A 16,145-nucleotide genomic window follows, 5' to 3' on the forward strand; every position below is an offset into this window, starting at 1 on the left:
TTTCTAATCTTTGTTTCACAAGCTGCCCAATCAATTTTAGTTCAGTTTAGTTTATTATAGTCACTTGTGTCGAGGTACTGTCAACATACTTGTTGCCTGCCAACCAGTCAGCGGAACGACAATACGTGATTACAATCGAGCCGTCCACAGTGTACAGATTTCTTCAGACTGAAGAAGGGTCTCGACCCAAAACGTCACCCATTCCTCCTCTCCTCCGCCTGCCTGTCCCGCTGAGTGACTCCAGCTTTTTGTGTCTATCTTCGGTTTAAACCAGCATCTGCCGTTCGTTGAAACATAGAAAATAGGTGCAGGAGTAGAGGCCATTCGGCCCTTCGAGCCTGCACCGCCATTTGATATGATCATGGCTGATCATCCAACTCAGATCCCATCCCATCCCTGCCTACTCTCCGTACCCCCTGATCCCTTTAGCCACAAGGGCCACATCTAACTCCCTCTTAAATATAGCCAATAAACTGTGTGGCCTCAACTACCTTCTGTGGCAGAGAATTCCACAGATTCACCACTCTCTGTGTGAAAAAAAAAATGTTTTTCTCATCTCAGTCCTAAAAGACTTCCCCCCCTATCCTTAAACTGTGATCCCTTGTTCTGGACTTCCCCAACATCGGGAACAATCTTCCTGCATCTAGCCTGTCCAACCCCTTAAGAATTCTGTACGTTTCTATAAGATCCCCCCTCAATCTTCGAAATTCCAGCGAGTACAAGCCGAGTCTATCCAGTCTTTCTTCCTATGAAAGTCCTGCCATCCCAGGAATCAAAGTCTGGTGAACCTTCTCTGTACTCCCTCTATGGCAAGAATGTCTTTCCTCAGATTCCCCCTGATCCCTTTAGCCACAAGGGCCACATCTAACGCCCTCTTAAATATAGCCAATGAACTGTGTGGCCTCAACTACCTTCTGTGGCAGAGAGTTCCACAGTCCCTTCCCACACACCCAGTCTGTGAGATCATCGCGCTTTGCTTCCCCTCCCCCCCCCAACCTCCCCCTGATGCTGTGGTGGTCTCCCCCGCCCCCCCCCCCCCCCCCCCCGTCTTTGAAGCAACTCCGCTCCTGCATAAAGCCCACACTGTAGTTTGGAGCTCAGATGTAGCTAGTTCAATAGAGCCTCAGCATTCCCATGTAAAGGTGGGGATTGTCCACTGGCCTCCACTTCGAGAGGCAGGAATTTTAACTATCACCGTTTATTTACTCTGGGACACTGCCGACCCTCCCAGTCTGAAGCTCGATTCTGATTTCACGCCAGCGGGCTCGCGGTCACACTCTCCCTGCTGGACCTGGTGTGGTGGAAGACAGAACTCCCAGCGACGTCCTTTCAAGCTCTTTGTTTAAGAAGGGACTGCAGATGCTGGAAAATCGAAGGTAGACAAAAATGCTGGGGGAACTCAGCGGGTGCAGCAGCGTCTCTGTGGAGCGAAGGAAATACCCGAAATACCCGAAAGAAATTGGCCGAAATCCGAAGGAAATAGGCAACGTTTCTGGCCGAAACCCTTCCGGGTTTCGACCCGAAACGTTGCCTATTTCCTTCGCTCCACATAGATGCTGCTGCACCCGCTGAGTTTCTCCAGCACTTTTGTCTACCTTCGATTTTCCAGCATCTGCAGTTCCTTCTTAAACAAATCATGGCTTGGTCTATCTCTCCCTCCCAACCCCATTCATAGAAAAAACACTAAACATTAATAATTATAAGACATACATAGAAACGTAGAAAATAGGTGGAGGAGTAGAGGCCATTCGGCCCTTCGAGCCTGCACCGCCATTCAATATGGTCATGGCTGATCATCCAACTCAGTATCCCATCCCTGCCTTCTCTCCATACCCCCTGATCCCTTTAGCCACAAGGGCCACATCTAACTCCCTCTTAAACATAGCCAATGAACTGTGTGGCCTCAACTACTTTCTGTGGCAGAGAATTCCACAGATTCACCACTCCCGAAACGTTGCCTATTTCCTATAGTGGAGATTGTTCAACTCTTTGCATGGAGCGATGGATATAGGCAAACGTTGCCCATTTCCTTCGCTCCACATAGATGCTGCTGCACCCGCTGAGTTTCTCCAGCATTTTTGTGTTCTTTCAAGCTCTGCGTGTAGGAAGGAACTGCAGATGCTGGTTTATGCCGAAGAAAGAAGCAAAGTGCTGGAGTAACTCAGCGGGGCAGGCAGCATCACTGGAGAAAAAGGATGGGTGATGTTTCGGATCGAGACTATGACCATCAGATGTCATAACTTAGGTTACTAATAAAATTTAGATTTCGATAACCCGAGAACATGGATTGTAAAACGAACAGTAAAATAGTCAAAACAGCTGAGAGGGGTGTACATGTGAGAGGGAAGGCGGGGGGGGGGGGGGGGGGGGGGGGGGGGGGGGTGGAGGAAGCCAAGTGGCCCGGCATGGATGCAGGAAGCCCGGGCCTTCTGGAGGACAAGGGGCCCGGTGCTTTCCCCACGGTGCCGCACATCTGGAGAGGAAGTGAGGAACTAACTGCGGCCTACATCCTGTGCAGCCATCCGTCAATAGGATGAAGTCACCGGTCACAGGAAGCTCTCGCAGCCGAGGGGAGTTGGTGTAGTTTGTTGTCACGTGTGGCGAGGTACAGTGAAAGGCTTTTTGTCGCCCGCTGTTGTCCATCCAGCGGGATGACTGTACGCGATTACAATCGAGCCGTCCACAGTGGACAGGCACATGGTTAAGGGAATAACGTTTAGTGCAAGGTAAAGCCAGCAAAGTCCGATCAAGGATAGTCCGAGGGTCACCAACGAGGTAGATAGTAGTTCAGGACCGCTCTCTGGTTGTGGTGGGATGGTTCAGTTGCCCGATAACAGCTGGGAAGAAACTGTCCCTGAATCTGGAGGTGTGCCTTTACACACTAATGTCACTAATATATTCAAAATGGATTAGGGAGTGGATGCAGGAAGATTGTTCCCGATGTTGGGGAAGTCCAGAACAAGGGGTCACAGTTTAAAAATAAGGGAGGAGTCTTTTAGGACCGAGATGAGAATTTTTTTTTTTTTCCACACAGAGAGTGGTGAATCTGTGGAATTCTCTGCCACAGAAGGTAGTTGAGGCCACACAGTTCAATGGCTATATTTAAGAGGGAGTTAGATGTGGCCCTTGTGGCTAAAGGGATCAGGGGGTATGGAGAGAAGGCAGGGGTGGGATACTGAGTTGGACGATCAGCCATGATCATATTGAATGGCGGTGCAGGCTCGAAGGGCCGAATGGCCTACTCCTGCACCTATTGTCTATGTTTCCATGAATAGATGGTGACAGGATGGTGTGTGTGTGTCTGTGTGTCTGTGTGTCTGTGTGTGTGTCTGTGTGTGTGTGTGTGTCTGTGTGTGTCTGTGTGTGTCTGTGTGTGTGTGTCTGTGTGTGTGTGTGTGTGTGTGTGTGTGTGTGTGTGTGTGTGTGTGTGTGTGTGTGTGTGTGTGTGTGTGTGTGTGTGTGTGTGTGTGTGTGTGTGTGTGTGTGTGTGTGTGTGTGTGTGTGTGAGGCAGGCCCGGACACATCCACCGCTGATCTTTATCACACGGCCGAGGAAGTGAGCGAACTCCACAAGAATGTGTTTGGGAATGTAGCCGTCCAATGTCACACCGTAGCGTTGAGCTGCGGAAAGGTGGAGCCACTATGAGGCACAACTAGACAAGTTTCAACTCCACCGTTGTAGCTCGGTGCGGAGAGCTCTGACATCAAACGCTAATCAGGGCGTTTCCCCAAATGCCTGAGCATTAACTCACACCTTGCCACACCGAGCTTTCAGTTTTCGTTTTAGAGATACAGACCCTTCGACCCTGTCCTGAGTCCGCGCCAAACAGCGATCCCCGCACACCAACACTATCCTACACACACTCAGGACCAATCACTATGATAACAAGACAATTAAACTCCAAACTTGAGGTAGACAAAAGTGCTGGAGAAAAACCAAACTCATGGTAAGCGCGGAGAATGGACGTAGCGGGTACGTCGGAGCTCGGGGACGTCTCTTAGTGGCTCGTAACGCTAACGGCAGGTACTCGGGAAGACTCGCTAGCGGCAGGCAAGCACGGGAAGACTCGTGAAGATTTTTCAACACGGTGAAAAATGTCCACGAGAGCCCCGAGCACCGAGGAGCGGCCATTACCGTAAATCTACGAGTTCGAATCAGGGCAAACTCGGTCAGGAGATCTCTTGGAATGAACTCGTACAGTGGGACAGGGCTATTAAACCACTCTGTGTAATGCTGACAAACCTGCTGCCCTGCCTGCACTTCTGTTACAGAGGGAGAAGAGGTGGGGAAATGGGAGTTGGATTAAAACTCAGCCCCAAAGTGGCCTCAAGGTCAAACAAAGCCGGCCCCTGTGTCCACTCTCCCGCTGAGATGGGGCCGGAGCTGTGGCTTAAGTGCCTGTTTATTGCGACATCAACCCAGACGCAGCCCGCAGTTAAAAATCAAAGCAGCAACGGGGGGGGGAGCTCCATGCAGAGAGGGCGAGCGAGGGAGGAAATTAAAAAGGCCACTTACAAACCAGCTCCTAATGGCACCTGTAAATTAGCATGTGGGAAATTAAAAATCCTCTCCTTTACGACAGGATATGGGATGAAGACGAGGGGCGAGGGAGGGTCGCTGGAGGGGAGGTCAAATGTTACACGTGTGGCTGGTCCTGTTGTGGGGGGGGGGGGTGTGGGGGGACACACACACAGAGGGACAAAGTTACCGCTAATCCCCATCTGACCGACTAACGGCTGCATCTACACAGTGCGTTCCACACTTTCACTTCAGTTTAGGTTATTTACGTTTAATTTCAGTTTAATTACGTTTAGTTTATAGTTTATTGAATGAATGTGTGAATAGAAACATAGAAACATAGAAATTAGGTGCAGGAGTAGGCCATTCGGCCCTTCGAGCCTGCACCGCCATTCAATATGATCATGGCTGATCATCCAACTCAGTATCCCGTACCTGCCTTCTCTCCATACCCCCTGATCCCCTTAGCCACAAGGGCCACATCTAACTCCCTCTTAAATATAGCCAATGAACTGGCCTCAACTACCCTCTGTGGCAGAGAGTTCCAGAGATTCACCACTCTCTGTGTGAAAAAAGTTCTTCTCATCTCGGTTTTAAAGATGAGAAGAACTTTTTTCACACAGAGAGTGGTGAAAGAGTGGAGAGAGTGAAAAACGTTTTTATTGGCCAAGTATTCACATACAAGGAATTTGCCTTGGTGCTCCGCCCGCAGCTGACAACGACATACAGTGCGAGTTTAATTTAATTTTTTTTTTTTTTTTTTTTTTTTTTTTAATGTAGTTTATTTTGTTTTATGGATGAGGTAACAGGCCCTTCGGCCCATCGAGTCCGTGCCGACCAGCGATCGATCAACCCGCACATTAGAGCACTATCCCACACACACACACACACACACACTGGCCTGGTGTAAATGTAAAATAGTCCCTGGTGTGTGTAGGGTAGTGTTGATGTGCGGGGGTCAGTACGGACTCTGTGGGCAGAAGGGCCTGTTTCCGCACTAGACCGATATTCATGCCAGCTGCCCAAGCAAAATATCAGGTGCTGTTGGTCCAGTTTGTGTGTGTGTGGCCTGACTCTGACAGTGGAGGAGGCCCAGCACACAGGGGCCGGAGCAGTAACACTGAATGGTTCACACCCTGACGTATGGACACTCCATATCTCCACATCTCTGGTCAATGAAACCAGTAACGGCAAAGGAGGCAACAACTGATGAATGGCAGCAGGAAGCTGGAGTGGAGACTCGTTAGTTAAACGCTTCCTCCAGGGGAAAGGGATATTCCTGTCGAAAAGTAAACAACTCACAACAAAGGGCGAAACTGGACTCTGGAGTCCAGAGTCCAGTCTCCCTCTCCCCCCCCCCTGACTCTCAGCCCGAAGAAGGGTCTTGACCTTTGATCAGTACGGGTGTCAGGGGTTATGGGGAGAAAGCAAGAGAATGGGAGAAGTTACACACAGAAGTGCTGGAGGAACTCAGCGGGTGCAGCAGCATCTATGGAGCGGAGGAAATCGGCAACGCTGCCTATTTCCTTCGCTCCATGCAAAGAGTTGAACAATCTCCAATATAGGAAATAGGCAACGTTTCGGGCCGAAACCCGGAAGGGTTTCGGCCCGAAACGTTGCCTATTTCCTTCGCTCCACATAGGAGGGAGAGGCAGATCAGCCGGGGTAGGCTCGATGGGCCGAATGGCCTAATTCTGCTCCTATCGCCCGAAATACCACCCATTCCTTTTCTTCAGAGCTGCTGCCTGAGCCTCTGAGTTCCTCGGCACTTATTGTCTTTAGATTCTAGGGATACAGCGGGGAAACAGGCCCTTCGGCCCCTCTGAGGCCATTCCCGGCCAGCAATCACCCCACACACACTAACACTAACACTATCCCACACACACACAGTATCCTGTACCCGCCTTCTCTCCATACCCTCTGATCCCTTTAGCCACAAGGGCCACATCTAACTCCCTAATGATCAAACACCATTGATCAAGCATGTGAACCAACAAAATACCAGATCAAAGGGGAGGAGGCTACAGATTTTTGGCTGTCGAGTAGAGCAACTACTCGTGGATAACAAAAACAATTTAACAGTAAAATGACACATTCGAATCAAAAAATCGAATGCAAGGAGAATGGATATGTTCACTTTTATGCACAGTGGTTGTGTCGTAAGTTCGCAAGTGATCGGAGCAGCATTAGGTCATGAGGAAACACTTGGGCAGGTGCAAGGTGCGGGCAAGACGGGCCGAAGGGCCTGTTTGCACACTGTGTCACTCTGTGACTCCGAACTGGGCGACGGGGAGAGGTCGTGCGGGGCAGGGTCCAGGAAACTTCTCGGACACCCAGCATTTTGCACGGACAGCTTTACTGACAACGGGGGGAAAAAAAAACATTTGTCACAAGGGATTTTTGTGCTGCCGCTGCAGTTAAGACTAATACACAGTTTTCCTGCTTTAATCCCCCTGCTTTAGGAAGCAGGATGTTCAAAGCTAGAGTGCTTTCTTTCTTTCAGCACATAAAAGATAAGCCCGTTGTTTTTCCTTTCAATTCTATTCACTGCCGATGTTCAAACGAGCTGCATGGGTTTAGCATTCCTGCCTAGTCTCTCCACCCCCCCCCCGCCACAGAATGGACACCTGTTGTGCAGTGGGCCATGTGCATGATGGCGCAGCGGTAGACAATAGACAATCGGTGCAGGAGTAGAGGCCATTCGGCCCTTCGAGCCAGCACCGCCATTCAATGTGATCATGGCTGATCATCCCCAATCAGTGCCCCGTTCCTGCCTTCTCCCCATATCCCCCAACTATTTTTAAGAGCCCTATCTAGCTCTCTCTCGAAAACAGAAACAGAAACTCAAAACGGCCTCCACCACGGCAGAGAATTCCACAGACGGTAGAGTCGCTGCCTCACGACACCGGTTCGATCCTGACCACGGGTGCTGGCTCTGGCTGTAGAAAGTATCCAGAGAACTCTTAACACAGATGAAAACATGAAGGTAGACAAAAGTGCTGGAGAAACTCAGCGGGTGAGGCAGCATCTATGGAGCGAAGGAAATAGGCGACGTTTCGGGCCGAAACCCTTCTTCAGACTAAAACATGACACTGGCCCCAAAGGAAGGCAAAGGGCCCCAGTGGGATTTTCATATCGTGGTCCCGACTGTCCTCCCTCTCCATGTCTCTCGGGTCTCCCCTCAACCTCCGGCCTCCCGGAGTAAACAATCCAAGCCTGTCCAACCTCTCTGTGTAGTTAATACCTCCTAATCCAGACGCCATTCCGGTAATCCCACTCTCTCCCAAGGTCAGTTGCGGACACAGCATTGGAAACAGTTCAAGACCCAGTTTGGTTTATTTAATCATGTCTACCAAGGTACAGGGAATAAATAAAAACCAACCCCATCTCCAATCTTCAGGGTTTAACCAAGCCGCCCACAGTGTACAAGGTAGACTTATAGAAACGTACAAAATTCTTAAGGGGTTGGACAGGCTAGATGCAGGAAGATTGTTCCCGATGTTGGGGAAGTCCAGGACAAGGGGTCACAGCTTAAGGATAAGGGGGAAATCCTTTAAAACCGAGATGAGAAGAACTTTTTTCGCACAGAGAGTGGTGAATCTCTGGAACTCTCTGCCGCAGAGGGTAGTCGAGGCCACACAGTTCATTGGCTATATTTAAGAGGGAGTTAGATGTGGCCCTTGTGGCTAAGGGGATCAGGGGGTATGGAGAGAAGGCAGGTACGGGATACCGAGTTGGATGATCAGCCATGATCAAATTGAATGGCGGTGCAGGCTCGAAGGGCTGAATGGCCTCTACTCCTGCACCTAATTTCTATGTTTCTATGTTTCTACAGAATAATGGGTGTGGCGTTTAGTGCAAGATAAAGTCCAAGTTCCGTCTGAGTCCGAGTCTGGTGGTGGGCGGGGGGGAAGAGAAGAAGCATTGACTGGGGTGGGACATGTTCAGCGGGTGCAGCAGCATCTATGGAGCAAAGGAAATAGGCAACGTTTGCCCATTCCCTTCGCCCCATGCCAAGAGTTTCGGCCCGAAACGTTACCTATTTCCTATAGTGGAGATTTTTCAACTCAGATTCAGATTCAATTTTTTAATTGTCACTGTACACTGACAATGACAATTAAAAAATTGAATCTGAATCTGAGTTGAAAAATCTCCACTATAGGAAATAGGTAACGTTTCGGGCCGAAACCCGGAAGGGTTTCGGCCCGAAACGTTGCCTATTTCCTTCGCTCCACATAGATGCTGCCTCACCCGCTAGGCAAAGGGAATACTGTCCCCAAGGGGCGAACAGCACAGCAGAGGTAAAGAAAATATAGAGACGGAACAAGCTTATAGAATCGGCGCAAGACAAGGGGGATATGGCGAGTCTGTGGAGTTCTCTGCCCCAGAGGGCGGTGGAGGCCGGGTTCTCTGGATGCTTTCAAGAGAGAGCTAGATAGGGCTCTTAAAAATAGCGGAGACGGGGGGGGATATGGGGAGAAGGCAGGAACTGGGGGGGGTGGGGTACTGATTGGGGATGATCAGCCGTGATCGCATTGAATGGCGGTGCTGGCTCGAAGGGCATCTATTGTCTATTGAGTGGGCGGGTTAATCTATTAAAGATGGGGGCAGCGGGGTTGTTGACCCCGAGACTGCTCCTGGAAATTCTTTGCGGTTGCCAAGGGTCACCAATTGACCCGACCCGAGAACAGGAGGAGATCAGAACTGAAAGGTTGTTAGCATTCCGGCTTCAGTGAGTCTGGTCGAGGGGGTGGGGGGGGGGGGGGGGGGGGGAGAGGGGGGGGGGTTAGCAACACAGAGCAAGCCTGGATGAACTCAGCGGGTGAGGCAGCATCTATGGAGCGAAGGAAATAGGAAAACGTTGCCCATTTCCTTCATGCTGCCCCCCCCCCCCCCCCCCCCCCCCCCCCCCCCCACTGAGTTTCTCCAGCATTTTTAGGCACTAGGTGCAGGATCAGTAGGCCATTCGGCCCTTCGAGCCAGCACCACCATTCAATGCGATCATGGCTGATCCATCCCCTATCAGTACCCCGTTCCTGCCTTCTCTCCCCCGTGCCATTTTTTTCCAAGCTCTCTCTTGAAAGCCACGATCATATTGAATAGACATAGAAACATAGAAATTAGGTGCAGGAGTAGAGGCCATTCGGCCCTTCGAGTCTGCACCGCCATTCAATATGATCATGGCTGATCATCCAACTCAGTATCCCGTACCTGCCTTCTCTCCATACCCCCTGATCCCCTTAGCCACAAGGGCCACATCTAACTCCCTCTTAAATATAGCCATGAACTGTGTGGCCTCGACTACCCTCTGTGGCAGAGAGTTCCAGAGATTCACCACTCTCTGTGTGTGGTGCAGGCTCGAAGGGCTGAATGGCCCACTGTTCCTGCACCTTATTTTCCATGTTTCTATGAAAGCATCCAGAGAACCAGCCTCCACCCCAGCACACACTCCGAGGCAGAGAATTCCACAGACTCACAACTCTCTCTGTGTGAGAAAAAGTGTTTCCTCGTCTCCGTTGTAAACGGATTGTTACCCCTTATTCTTAAAACTGTGTGGCCCCTGGTTCTGGAGTCCCTCCCCCTCTCCCCCGCCCTCTTTCTCTCTTCCCCCCCATCTCTCCCCTCCCTCCCCTTCCCCCCCCCCTCCCCCCCTCTCCTCTCTCCCCCCACCTCCCCTCTCCTCTCCTCTCCCCCAAGCATCGGGAACATGTTCCCTGCCTCTAGCGTGTCCGAACCCTTAACAATCTTATATGTTTCAATGAGATTCCCCCCCTTTCATTGTCAGCGCTTCAATCTTTCCAGGCTAAGGGCCGGGCCTGTGGAATGCATGTTTATCGCAGGCAGTGAAGGAATTTCACTTATGCGAGAGAGAAAAAAACGGGGAAGGTCCTCTCACAAAGCTCACCGCTGAACGGCAGAGGTCGTGTCTCATTAAACAAACCGGCTGCACAAAAGCGCCCATTGTCCTGTGAATTCTTTCAGAGGGCTCTTTCCACCCCCACCCCCAGCCCCACTCCTCCTCCTCCCCCCATCCCCCACCTGGCTGAAAGCTCTTAGTCTTAACTTTAAAGCAGGCAACATAATCAAAGGCTTGGTGGACAAAAGTGCTGGAGAAACTCAGCGGGTGCAGCAGCATCTAATGTGGGGGCGAAGGAAATAGGCAACGTTTCGGGCCGAAACCCGGAAGGGTTTCGACCCGAAACGTTACCTATTTCCTTAGGGTTTTGGCCCGAAACATTACCTATTAATTTCAGGGTTTCGACCCGAAACGTTGCCTATTTCCTTAGGGTTTTGGCCTGAAACATTACCTATTTATTTCAGGGTTTCGACCCGAAACGTTACCTATTTCCTTAGGGTTTTGGCCCGAAACATTACCTATTAATTTCATGGTTTCGGCCCGAAACGTTGCCTATTTCCTTAGGGTTTTGGCCTGAAACATTACCTATTAATTTCAGGGTTTCGACCCGAAACGTTACCTATTTACTTAGGGTTTTGGCCTGAAACATTACCTATTAATTTCAGGGTTTCGGCCCGAAGCGTTACCTATTTCCTTAGGGTTTTGGCCTGAAACATTACCTATTAATTTCAGGGTTTCGACCCGAAACGTAACCTATTTCCTTAGGGTTTTGGCCTGAAACATTACCTATTTCTTTCAGGTTTTCGACTCGAAACGTTACCTATTTCCTTAGGGTTTCAGCCCGAAACGTTACCTATTTCCTTAGGGTTTTGGCCCGAAACATTACCTATTTATTTCAGAGTTTCGGCCTGAAACGTTGCCTATTTCCTTCGCTCCGTAGCTGCTGCTGCACCCGCTGTACTGGTCCCACCCTGGTCATTCCTTCTTCTCTCTCCCACCCACCCCCCACCCACCACCAGACCCAGGAACATCTCCTCCCCCCCCCCCCCCCTCTCTGTCATCAGGCTTCCGAACGGCCCTTCCATAAACCAGGGTACTGTCCCATCCACGGGTAGAGTCGCTGCCTCACAGCGCCAGAGACCCGGGTTTTCGACCCTGACCGCGGGTGCTGTCCGTGCGGAGTTTGCACGTTCTCCCGCCCCCCGGTGACCTGCGTGGGTTTTCTCCAGGCGCTCCGGTTTCCCCCCCCACACACTCCAAAGACGTCCGTAGGTTTGTACAATTGGTAAATTTGTAGGACAGTGGTTGGCGTAGGAGGATTACTGGTCGGCATGGACTCGATGGGCTGAAGGGCCTCTTTCCACGCAGATCCACTAAACTAAAACTGAGCATCGCCGACATTGGACTTTGTCTTTGGAACGGTCCCACTATAATGCCGAGAAACATAGAAAATAGGTGCAGGAGTAGAGGCCATTCGGCCCTTCGAGCCAGCACCGCCATTCAATATGACCACGGCTGATCATCCCCAATCAGTACCCCGTTCCTGCCTTCTCCCCCATATCCCCTGACTCTGCCATCTTTAAGAGCCCGATCTAGCTCCCTCTTGAAAGCATCCAGAGAAGTCTTAACACAATACATGATTACATTTAAGCTGGAGAAACTCAGCGGGTGCAGCAGCATCTATGGAGCGAAGGAAATAGGCAACGTTTCGGGCCGAAACCCTTCGGTTTCGGCCCGAAACGTTGCCTATTTCCTTCGCTCCATAGATGCTGCTGCACCCGCTGAGTTTCTCCAGCTTTTTTGTGTAACCTTCGATTCTCCAGCATCTGCAGTTCCCCTCTTAAACACATGATTACATTTGATCCATTCACATTGTGCAGATTGACAATAATATTTAGTGCCAGGTAGTTTAAGATCACCGAGATACTGCTGTAGGGGTCATCGAAACATAGAAAATAAGTGCAAGAGGAGGCCATTCGGCCCTTCGAGCCAGTACCGCCATTCATTGTGATCATGGATGATTGTCCCCTCTCAAGTCAAGTCAAGTTTATTTGTCACATACACATACGAGATGTGCAGTGAAATGAAAGTGGCAATGCTCGCGGACTTTTGTGCAAAAGACAAACAACCAAACAAACTATAAACACAATCAGAACAGACATATTCTTTTACATAATAAATAATGGAAGGAAAAACGTTCAGTAGAGTTAGTCCCTGGTGCCAGTCAATAACCAGTGCCTGCCTTCTCCCCATATCCCATAACTCCCCTAGAGCTCTATCTAACTCTCTCTTAAACCCATCCAGTGATTCTATATTCTGCACTCTGTATCTTCCCATTGCCGTGATCCTCTTGATGTATCGAATTAGATCTGGTTGGGTAGGATGCAACACAAAGCTTTTCACTGCCCCTCTTTACACCTGAAATAATGTTCCCAAGCAGAGGCAGAGAACTGCAGATGCTGGTTTAAATCAAAGATAGACACAAAGTGCTGGAGTAATCTTGGAATTGCCCACCAGAGAGTATGGAGTGGATGGGGAAAGTGGGAAAACATGGAACCAGTGTGAAGATTGACACACAAAGGGCCAGCCGGAGTAACTCAGCGGGTCACTCAACATCTCCGGAGAGAAAGGGGGGGTGACGTTCCAGATCGGGGGGGCCCTTCTTCATGCAGAATTAGGCCATTCGGCCCATCTAGTCTACTCTGCCATTCAATCATGGCTGATCTATCTCTCCCCTCCTAACCCCATTCTCCTGCCCTCTGATACCCGCACTAATCACGAACCTATCTATCTCCGCCTTAAATATATCCGCTGACTTGTGGCCTCCACAGCCGTCTGTGGCAATGAGTTTCAACAGAATGGAATTCAGATCGTCAGACTGTAAGGAGGGGGCAGGTGGGAGGCAAAGAGGTGAAACAATCTGGAACTAAATCTCAGTGATCAGGTCCCACCTGTTTAACCACCTTTGTGGGTTGTACCCAAGTGATATCATTCTGAGATCAGAACCACACAATAACTAAATCTCAGTGCACCACACACATGAATTCTCAAAGTCTGCAACTTTACACATCTCCAAGTCTAACCCGATTACGCACATGGAACTGCAGGTGCAGGTTTACACAAAAAAAAGACACAAAGTGCTGGAGTAACTCAACATGTCAGACAACATCTCTGGAGGTCATGGACCGGTGACGTTTCAGATTCGAAGCAGGGTCCCGAGCTGAGCCTTTGCCCCATCCATACCTCCCAGAGATGCTGCCTAACCTGCTGAGCCACCCCATGTTTGGCCGTGCAAAAGGTGTTCTCATTGGAAACCAGATTCCTGCCTCAGGTTCGACCCCGGAAAAAAGTGGTGGTCTTCCCAACTATTGCAGTTGTGTTTTGTTCACCAACCAGACAATAACATCTGGGAGATAATGTGTCTGAAACCTGTTTTGCTCTGCTAGTGGTCAACAAGACTAGTGGGCAATTGTCACATCCGCACATCCTTTCGTTACCTCATTACCATGCCAACCACAATTAAGCATCTTTAAGAAAGAACTGCAGATGCTGGAAAAATCGAAAGTGGACAATAAAGCTGGAGTAACTCAGCGGGTGAGGCAGCGTCTATGGAGCGAAGGAATAGGTGACGTTTCGGGTCGAGGCCCTTCTTCAGACTGGGGGGGGTGGGGGGGGGTGGGGTGGGAAGAAGAAAGGAAGAGGCAGAGACAGTGGGCTGTGGGGGAGCTGGGGAGGGGAGGGGAAGGAGGGAGAAAGCAGGGACTACCTGAAATTGGAGAAGTCAATGTTCATACCGCTGGGGTGTAAACTGCCCAAGCGGAATACGAGGTGCTGCTCCTCCAGTTTGCGGTGGGACTCACTCTGGCCATGGAGGAGAGGAGGCCCAGGACAGAAAGGTCGGATTGGGAATGGGAAGGGGGGGTGGGGGTGAAATGCTGGGCCACCGGGAGATCAGGTTGGTTATTGCGAACTGATTGGTATCTGGAGATTTTAATTTTTTTGGTCCACAGGAAATCTCCTGATATACACTAGTGTAAATTGCAACCATTCTGGTAAAATAAACCTCTCCAAAGCCTTCACCACCTTCCTGCTAGGGGGGAGGGCCATCCAGACTTGCGCGCAACGCTCCAAATGTGGCCGAACCCAAGTCTTAGAGACAGCTGCATCACGACATCCCGACTCTTGGACGCAGTGCCCTGAACAATAAGTTAATAAAGTCTAGGAGCAGAATTAACCCATTAAGTCTACTCCGCCATTCAATCATGGCTGATCTACCTCTCCCTCTCAACCCCATTCTCCTGCCTTCTCCCCATAAGCCCATGACACCCGTACTAATCAAGAATCTATCAATCTCCGCCTTAAAAATATCCATCGACTTGGCCTCCACAGCCGTCTGTGGCAATGAATTCCACAGATTCACCACCCTCCGACTAAAGAGATTCATCCTCATCTCCTTTCAAAAGTTACGTCCTTTTATTCTGAGGCTGCGTCCTCTGGTCCTAGACTCTCCCACCAGTGGGAAACATCCTCTCCACATCCACTCTATCCAGGCCTTTCATTATTCTGTAAGTTTCAATGAGGTTCTCCCCCCTCAACCTTCTAAACTCCAGCGAGTCGAGGCCCAGAGCTGTCAAAGGCTCGTCATATGTTCACCCAGACGCTGACAATGCAGACAAGGAAGACCGTGTTAATGGCGATTCCAGCGGCCACGCTTACCTGCGCACTTGCTGCCCACGATCTCGTATCCCGCCATGCACACACACTGGCCCACGGGGACCAGCCACTTGCCGTCGGTGTTGCAGTGCATCTTCGGGGGCTCCTGAAGGGCCACCGCGTGGTCCAGGCAAGTGCCGATGACTTCGGACAGCGCCTGGGAGTCGGCTCCGGCCGTGGTCTCGGGGAAGAGCGCCATGCCGCGCTCCAGGGTCGGGCACTTCTTGTAGTAGGCCCGCACGGACATGATGCCCACGCACGCCCCCACGTCCTGGAACGCCAGGTAGAACCCCTTCTTCTTGAGCGACCCGACTGAACGCACCTCCATGTTCACCCTCACCACCCGACCGTCCAGATCCTCCTGCCTCGTGATCTCGTCCGGGGCGATGGTGTCGATTTTGGTGAACTGGTTCTTCCGGAATATCGTGCCGTAGTCGAAGTCGGACTCGGCGTAGAAGAGGTTGAAGGTCTCCTTGCAGGTGGTGGCGATGTCGGGGAAGGTGTTACAGTCTCGCACGTTGAACTTGAGCTCGATGAAGATGCGCTGGGCCTCCCCGCGGTAGATCCAGTTAGTCCGCAGCCAGTTATCCTGGTCGCCCTCCACCACGTTACACACACTGTACGCATAGATCAGTGTGTCGTTCCACACCATCTGAAGGATGTCCCACTTTTGAGGGAAGGAGAGAAGGAGAGGATAGTCACACTTCCACAGAGATCGCGTGGTCGCGCAGAGACTCGAGCCCAGAGACGGCGGGACATCGAGAACCAGAGGACACGGGTTTAAGATGAGAGGGGGAAAGATTTAATGGGAACCTGAGGGGGTGGTGGGTGTACGGAACGAGCTGCCGGAGGAGGTAGTTGAGGCTGGGGCTAGCGCAACTTTTAAGAAACAGGGGAGCAGAAACTGGAGCGGCTGGGCTTGTACACTCTGGAGTTTAGAAGGATGAGAGGGGATCTCATTGAAACATATAAGATTGTTAAGGGCTTGGACACACTAGAGGCAGGAAACATGTTCCCGATGTTGGGGGAGTCCAGAACCAGGGGCCACACACAGTT

At 50.7% G+C, this 16,145-nt stretch overlaps 1 protein-coding gene across 2 annotated transcripts in view; it reads right to left on the reverse strand.

Moving 5' to 3' along the window:
* epha2b (eph receptor A2 b) overlaps positions 1-16,145 on the reverse strand; it is a 56,868-nt gene that overhangs the window by 32,808 nt on the left and 7,915 nt on the right. For both annotated transcript variants that reach the window (XM_055659140.1, XM_055659139.1), the window contains exon 3: positions 15,093-15,756. In XM_055659140.1, coding sequence (XP_055515115.1) covers positions 15,093-15,756 — 664 coding nt within the window. The remainder of the gene's footprint in view (positions 1-15,092; positions 15,757-16,145) is intronic.

The sequence above is a fragment of the Leucoraja erinacea genome, chromosome 30 (genome assembly GCF_028641065.1).
Source record: "Leucoraja erinacea ecotype New England chromosome 30, Leri_hhj_1, whole genome shotgun sequence".
In the NCBI taxonomy this organism is placed as follows: domain Eukaryota; kingdom Metazoa; phylum Chordata; class Chondrichthyes; order Rajiformes; family Rajidae; genus Leucoraja; species Leucoraja erinaceus.